The following is an 8,637-nucleotide window of genomic DNA, read 5'->3' as shown; positions in this document are numbered from 1 at the left end:
GCTGTTATAGATGGTATCAGAGCCAGTTTCGGACCGGTGTGCTAGCGAGGATGCTGGGTCCCGAGGGGGGAGTTCCAGACCAGTGTGCCAACGAGGATGCTGAGCCCCAAGGGGCGAGGATCGTGAAGTCCCACATCGGTTGGAAAGGGGAACGAAGCACGCCTTATAAGGTGGTGTGGATGCCTTTCCTGTACGATACATTTTGACAAAACCTTGAGGGCTGGGTTGTAAGAGAATTTCCCAGGCCCAAAGAGGACAATATCGGAAGGTAGTGTGGATACTTTTCCCGTACGACGCGTTTTGACAAAACCTTGAGGGCTAAGTTGTAAAAGGAATCCCCAGGCCCAAAGAGGACAATATTGGACGCGGATGGTCTGGGCCGTTATGTAACACCCCGTCCCAAAGTATAACGGAAATTTTCCAACTTTTACCAAGGTTGACCGTTGACCGTTGACTTTGACCGCTAACCGTTGACCAAGGGGTCAAAAGTTGATTTTTTGACTCGGATGGAATTCTAGGTTGAATGAGGTACCGTTATGAAGTACACGTTGGCACGAGTTCGTAGACTAGTAGCACGTCGAAAACGGAGCTATGGTTTGAAAGTTATGGGTAAAACAAGTCGAGATTCAAATTGTCCAAAAGGTGCCGGGAGTTGATTTTTTATGGTTGTGGAATTTTTCTTTGACTTTTATATAGTTGTAAAGTGCTCATCGATACGAGTTTATAGACTAGCAGCATGCTTAAATTGGACATCTGGCTAAGAAGTTATGGACATGTGAAGTTTTCCGAATATCGTAATATTTTAATATATCTGGCTTAAGTGAACAGTGATGCCACGAGTCGACATCTGATAGGTCTACGTGGGTGAACAGTGTCACCCACGGTGGCTTTTATTTTGGCAAAACGGGCAGGGAGGAAAGAGAAAAAGAGAGAGGAGAGAAAGAGAGAGAGAACCACCGGCCGCCGGAGTTGCAAACTTTTCAGGCCGAATCTTGCCACACATGCCGGCTAGGAAGGAGCTCCTCTCCATTCCCGGCCAACCCCCAAAATTTCACGGCCAACTGACTGGCGACGCGCCCGGATCGGGGCTTTTTCCTACGGCGGCGCCGATTTCTTCAACCGCCGAGATCTCCACATTCCGGCCTCCATTCTTGTCACCGCCGGTCCCGTTGAGACCCTCTCCCTTCAATCTACAAAACCCTCAAAAATCTTGGCCACCAGCCACCGCACGCGCAGGCTCGCCGGAGAAATCACTATTTCTGCGAGTACCCAGTTGCACCGCCGGTTCCTCCCCACTAATTCCGACCCCCTAAATCCAAATCCAGTGCCCTTTTCCTCCAATTCGAGATGGTTTGAGAGAATCGAAGAGTTGAATCCCAAAAGCTTTCCGGCGAGATTCCGGCTACCTCAGGTCCGATCTCTGGGAAGTAAGACCAGATTCGTAATCCTCGTCACTCAAGCTTCGATTCGGTATATTACTCGTCAATTTTGGTTAACGTTTGTGTTTAACCCCCCGGGTACCGGGTATTATTTACCCGAATAAAATATTAATTTGTTTGAGTTGTATAATATTATTGTTTTAGGAGCACGGATGCATCGTGGAATTGATCCCATGGAGGATCTTGGTTTAATTGCGTGCTCCAGGTGAGTGACCCACCTTTAAAACTATTTTGGGATGATTAATTATATTTATTTGGTGCTAATTTGGTATTTAGAATTATGATCATGTGGTGGAATTTAAATATAATTGTGGTAAAAATTATATTTTTTTATATATATGCTTGTTGATGCTAAAGGAAAGTTTGCGTTATTAAGAAATCCTCGATTATTATTATTGTGATTTAATTGTATTTATCACTCATGAGCAAGGTAGTTTCATTTAATTAATTATATTTGGATTTTAATATTATTTTTGGGCATGATTTGATTTTTAAATATTTCAAGAAAAATATTGGTTTATATTGGTGGTTTCAAATTTTATAATTATGCTCGTGGAACATTATTTGTTGAACTTTGTGATACGAGAAAAATTATTTGTATATTATTATCGGTGGTTTTGTACCGGAAATGTTAAAGAAAAATGTGGGAGGTTGAATTTGAAAATGGTATAATTCCCATGGTAAATTTTTGGAAAATTTGGTTATTTATTTTAGACGCACTCATACAGTATTGGTGTTTCGGCTGTATATGTGGATTAGCGCGCAAGTTATAATGTCTCCCGTGAGTTGCCATTGGACTGAGGGCAGGCAAGTTTGATATTGGCCATAGCCGCCCCCCTCGGTGACCGGGATAACGGTTTCAGCAGCGGCGCTGTTGGGACTCCCACCAGTCGGTGCTCGGGACATTGGGTATCGGATGGCATCACTAGTATATGGTGTGGTGCGTCAAGTATAAATTTTCAGATAGAAATTTCAAACCCTAAAATGTTCTAAAATTATTTATTATATTTTATTACATTTTATTTATATTTGGATTATTTAATTATTATTTATTAAATTAACGATTCCTTGGTTTTGGGGCATACGAATAACGGGTTTTGCGAAAATGTTTTAAAAGGAAAACTTTTTCAACCGAGTGAATGGTGAGAGTTTTGAGAGAAATATTATCTTCAATTATTTATTTATTTATTTATTTATTCTTAATTAATCAAGTGTACTATAATTATCGTGGCTTTATAATTGTACAGTAGATAGGGTCACTTACTGAGATGATTAGCATCTCATATTTTTTTAAATTTCGTTCCCCTAGGTCCAGGTTGGGAGACGTTGATCGTCCGGGGCGAACTCGACGTCTCAGTTCATTGTCGAAAGTCCAAGAAGCATTTCCTTCCTTTTTCCTCTCCATCCTGTAGTACTTCTTTATCTGTCATCGTATTAATTTCATATTTATTGGCATAATGCTCTGTATACTGTATTGGACATTTAATTATTAATTATGCACTGATTCTTGTTATTTATTTGAAGTGCTGAAAATTTGTGGATACAAATTATAGTAAGGTGGGAGGAATAAGGAGATATTATTGGAGTGTGTTTTCTGTGCAGAAAAATTTTGGTTAGTCCTACCCTTAGAGGAGGTGCTGCCGGATTTTCTGTTAGAAGGTTCGGTGGTATTTTCCTGGGATCAGGGCTTATCTAAGGTTTCAGGGAGTAATTTTGGATGGGTCCTTACATGTTATATTTAATCATATATGCTGGCTTGTTATGACAAAATTATATATATAATAGCTACATACACTAACCATGATGAGCATCGCATAAATAAGTATTCTTTAATTATATATATATATATATCTAATTTTTTTTTGGAGCACTATAATTAAATCCTTAAACATATAAGTAAAATATAACAAAATCCATTCAAATATGAGCATATAAATGTTAAATAAAAATTAGTAACCAAAAATGGTGGACCAATGATCCGATGCCATAAAGCGTTGCAACATGCATGGGACACGCCAAGACAACAAGAGGGCATATCAAGATCCTAATTACAACTCTTCAGCTTGCAAATATATATAATGGTTCAATCAGCTTTTTTTACTAAATTATCACTCACGGATAACAAAAATAGTGGACCTAATCCATTGTTTTTCTATTATTTTTAAAGAATAAGATTTATTTTATAGTTTTATAACAATTGGACAATTCTGTTTTAAATTAATAAGCTTGATTTATTTTATAGTTTTATAATAATTGTACAATACTTTTTAAAATTATTAAGCTTGAATAATCTTTTAGTTTTTTATTTTTTTATTTTTATAATCTTTCTGTTAAGTGTTAAATTTTGGTGTGTGTAAGTATGAAATCTGAATTGTTGGGGAAAAAAAAAGTATGAAATATGAATTAATTAATGATAATATCGATGGAGTTGCCCCATTGATCTCTTCAACTTATATATCCATCACACAATCAAGTAGTAATGAAAATAAGATTTATCAAACACCAATTATATATTTACCTCAAACACTGAATATATTTCCAAATATATATTTACCTACTAAAATATACAGTACGACCTCTATTCCAAAGGAAAATTAAAAAATTAAAAAAAAAAGACCCTTATTTTAAACATGAAATAAAACAGTTTTATAATAAAGTGACATTAATTGGGCATCATTAATGTTTAAAATTCATATGTCAAAAAAATGAATAATGAGGCTAAGGTGACCAAAAAACAATAGTTCAGGAAGCAATGTAATATTATTATTATTATTTTTTTATAGTTTGGGGATAAAGTAAAAAACTCGTATTAGTTTAGGGAAGGTAACTGTATTTAACTGTTTTAAAAAAATATCCATTTTGATTGATTGGCAGATTATTATTGGTTTATTAATTTTTTTTATTTTAATTTTAAAAAGTACAAAGACATTTAACTGAAAAGAAGAATCAACGGTGATATTGTTTGTCAATCCCATTGATGATAAACGTCATTATGATTTGAATTTATTGAGCAAAAGCCAATTACAAATAAGTAACAAAAAATATAACTAAATAGTGGTTTTATATAGAAATAATACAGAAATTCAGAGTCTAAATTTTATAAGAGAAGATAGTAAACTTATCACTTCGAATAAAACCAACTTTTTACAAACCTTTTTTGGGAAGAATTCATTGGCCTGTCCCATAAAATTAAATAAAAATCTTGAACCTCTTTGGATTACCCGTGAATTCATAAAAACTCATGTGTTTGCAAGAATATGGTAGCCAACTTCCGATTTCCATGGCGGTTGATATTTCCCCAACGAACCAAACAAAGGTCGATGAAATGTCAATCATAATTCATAACACAAAGTTGTGGATCACAATTAAAAATAAAACACTTTATATTAATTCTTTTATTACAAATATATATTTTTTTGGCTTTTTTGTAATATGCATGCGTACATTTATTATTTATGAAAAAAAAAAAAACAATTTAAAAGTTTGTTTTTTTTTTTTTCAATTTAAATAATACAAACATTATGTCATCGGAGTTTTTTTTTTTTAATTCAAATTTACAATAAATCATTAAATTTAGTCTTTTAATTGGGAGGGAGATTTGACAACTACCTACCGACAGTGAAAAAAAAAAAAATATACAAAGCAAATTACGTCATGATAACGAAGTCAAAAGTATACCGTAACGTGTGGTTGTATGCAGCAACTATTTTATTGTTATTTGTTTTTGCAGAAAGTGAAATATAGGAATTTGTTTGAATTGAAACTGGTTTCTTTCTTATTGACCAAGATTACCCATTGAATTATTACCAAAAAATAACATTACACATTGAATTTACTTCATCAAAAAAAAAAAAAAAATACATTGAATTTTTTATCCGTTTAATTCGTTGGAATGAAAGGAGATTTTTCTCTTTATTTTTCCTATTTGTAAATGCTTGATTAATGATAAAATTTCAGCCACTTTAATTTACTTTATTTTAATTCTTTATTAATGTTATTAATAAAATAACATAAAAAATGCGACAAATGATCATGATTTTTTTTATTTTATTTTTGGGAATGGGCAATTAATTAGCTATAAATTAATTATCAAAGCCAATGACAAAATGATTAATGACAAACAGATTGGCGCATTTAAAAAAATTATTTTTCCCCTAATATAAAAAAAAATAAAATTAAATGCTCGGTAATTGGGCGGTGATCTATTTTCAAAGTTGCAACTGATTTATTCATTTATTTTTTCAATAATGTCCCCTTGAGACCATGGAATGGTTGATGTATGTTTATTTAATTTCTTTTCAGCCATTAATCAATCAAATAGCTGAATTATTTAAATATTTGAGCAGAGTTTTAGCTTTAATCAAATTTACTTAGATGGAATATCTTCACGCCAAATCCAAAATAATAAATTAATAAACCCTCAATTATTCAAGTTAATATAATCTACTCAATAAAGAGAGGATTAAAATGAAATATTACTACTAATAATCGGTGGCTAGTCAATGAAAAGTAATTAACAAATAGTAATTAGGTTATGACGTCCAAAATATGCGAAAGCGACACTAGCTACAACTGACGCTGATCTTTTCCCTTTGCTTGTCCCATTTTAATTCAAAGACTATGCCCCCAAAAAAAATATATTCATTAAAAAGCATAAATTTTTTGTTTGACTTTCCAAAGCCATAGTCTTTTTGTGATATCCAGAGCCAAAAAAAAAAAAGTAGTCTTTTTGTGATAGTGTAGCGTAAGTACCTGTATGTGTGGTTTTTGTATTATCCATTTTTGTAACTACTATTTGGTGTACTTTGATAAGGGTAACGTGCATTTAGATTAGATTGTGCTTATCTATTATTTGTAAACTGTAAAGCCTATTGTATTTATATCGGATACTGAAATGAATACAAGTTATCGTTTTCCAATACCTGGGTTAGCTCTTATATTTGGTCACCACTTTTTGATGCCAATCATGGTATTTTATTTTATTTTCCTTTATTATCCAAATTTGAAGAATGAGATGACAATTATCACAAGTGTCAACCTCCAAATTTTGGATTCAATCAGGAGCTAAAAAAAATCTCTATACCTTTATATATAAAATTTACTTTTGCTTGAATTTTATTCATTGAAAGCCAATTACAAACAAGAGAAAAAAAAAATACAGGAAATTAAATTACATAGATCAAGTAGCTACCCCAAATTATATATTATAAATGATGTTCCATTGGGTGATAATATTCAAGCAGCTGGAAAGTAGGGAATTGGAACAACATGAAGACGAACTTTCTTGGGAACAGTGAGTCCATAAACTTCACTCATATCCAAATCCTTCCCCAACTGGTCACCTGGAAGCTTCCAGTCAAACCAATACAGAAGGTTTGCAATCACAAATTCAGTGGAACAAACCCCAAATGCCACTCCAGGACATCCTCTTCTTCCAAACCCAAATGGAATAAGTTGAAGATCTTGACCTTTAAATTCAACATTAGAATTCATAAACCTCTCAGGTACAAACTCCTCTGGCCTGTCCAACCACATTCTTGGATCCCTTTGGATTGCCCAAGCATTGATGAACACCCTTGTTTTTTCGCGAATATGGTAGCCTCCCATTTCGATGTCTTTCGTTGTTTCTCGAGGAGCTAGAAGAGGAACTGGAGGATGCAATCTTAGATTTTCTTTCACAACACATTTCAAGTACTCCATTTGGTTTATGTCATCCAAATCAATCATGGGCTTTTTCCCCACCACTCTTCTAACCTCTTCTTGAGCTTTTTTCATCACTTCTGGATTTCTCATTAGCTCGGACATCATCCATTCCAGTGCTGTCGAAGTCGTATCGCTTCCACCCAAAAACATGTCCTGCAAAGGAATGCAAAAAATTATAGATCGATATATATATATATATATAAAGTCAAGCTCACATCAGATCAACTTAATTGTTTTATCGTATACACACCATTAGAATTCCTTTGATGTCGCTTTGAGCGAGCTCAAATCCAAGCATCTCATCCTTTTGGAGTTGGAGGAGAATATCGATGAAGTCTTTTGCATCAGAAGATCCGGAATCCTTCCCAAGTGCTGCTTTGCGTTCTTCGATAACCTCATCATAGAAAGCATCCATTTCCGCAAAAGTTTCTTTCAAGCGTCCAATAAAGCCTCTAAGAGCATCAATCCATCTCAAACTAGGGAAGAAATCCGCGATACAGAATTCGGTCATCTGAACCATAAGCTTCCTCGCTACCTCTCCGAACCTGCTCTTACCATTTTCATCCACAACAGACTGTCCAAGAACACATCTAGCCACTATATTGTTGGAGATTCCAATCAGCAACTCGCTTATATTTATAGAACTTCCACTTTGGCTAGCTTTTCTTATCCTACCGACCAAAAGTTCAACCTCTTGGTCCCTCACAAACTGAAACTGATTCACTCTTTTCACGCTCAGAAGCTCAAGAACACTGATCTTGCGAACCTGTCTCCAATACTCGCCGTAAGGAGCGAATCCGACGTCTTTGCAACCATAGAGTAAGATATCAGCAGCGGTGGTTTTGGGACGGTTGGAGAAGACGATGTCGTGTGACTTCAAGATCTCTTTCACCATCTCTGCTGATGAAATCACAAGCGTTGGAGCTTGACCCAACTGCAAAAGCATGAGATCATAGCCATGTTTTTGTGAAAGTGCTCTAAGAGAGCGATGTGGGAGTGAACCCAGTTGGTGGATGTTTCCGATTATTGGAAACTTTGGTGGTGAAGGAGGCAAGTTTAGTACTTTCCCACTTGATGATGATGATCTTCTGTGTTTAAAGAGAAATAGAATTGAAAGGAAGAAAACAGAGAGAAGCAAGGGATGAAAAAGCGTTCTCAAGTTTAGCTCATCTAATTGCCATAACTGGTTCAGTTGTGGTAATAAAGCCATTTCTGATGTTTATCTTGCCTGCTGGTTAAGCATAGCCCTCGAAGTTCTATCTTATAGAGCAAGTAACACAGTTTTGTTTTTCTTCTGTTTAAGTTGACCAACTTTTTAATTAATTATGCGGCAAACTAGGAAACGAGGAATATTAATACTGCAGCAATTTTATTTTAGTTTATCTTTTTGTTTTTTCTGATCTCTTTGGCTTGAGCTTTCACATTGAAAGAGATAAAGAGTGTTAAAAGACAAAAGTGCTATCTGACAGTGAAATTAAGCTAGTGGAAAAAGATC

General features: G+C 34.7%; 1 protein-coding gene across 1 annotated transcript; it reads right to left on the bottom strand.

The window, feature by feature from the left end:
* Positions 1–6,583: 6,583 nt before the first annotated feature.
* On the bottom strand, positions 6,584–8,392 carry LOC125422437 (phenylacetaldehyde oxime monooxygenase CYP71AN24). Its single transcript, XM_048474129.2, has 2 exons — positions 7,393–8,392; positions 6,584–7,295 (listed from the first exon to the last, which is right to left on the bottom strand). The coding sequence occupies exons 1-2, from the start codon at positions 8,350–8,352 to the stop codon at positions 6,675–6,677; spliced, it is 1,581 nt and encodes a 526-aa protein (XP_048330086.1). The 5' UTR covers positions 8,353–8,392; the 3' UTR covers positions 6,584–6,674.
* Between the last annotated feature and the right edge of the window lie 245 nt (positions 8,393–8,637).

This window comes from Ziziphus jujuba, chromosome 2 (assembly GCF_031755915.1).
Source record: "Ziziphus jujuba cultivar Dongzao chromosome 2, ASM3175591v1".
In the NCBI taxonomy this organism is placed as follows: Eukaryota; Viridiplantae; Streptophyta; class Magnoliopsida; order Rosales; family Rhamnaceae; genus Ziziphus; species Ziziphus jujuba.
This window is presented reverse-complemented; position numbering and strand designations above follow the sequence as displayed.

Excerpts from the sequence above, each read along its gene's own strand:
- LOC125422437 (XM_048474129.2), bottom strand. The coding sequence starts at position 8,352 with ATGGCTTTATTACCACAACTGAACCAGTTATGGCAATTAGATGAGCTA. Across the intron at positions 7,296-7,392 it reads ACATCAAAGGAATTCTAATG|GACATGTTTTTGGGTGGAAG; the intron begins GTGTGTATACGA and ends ATTCCTTTGCAG.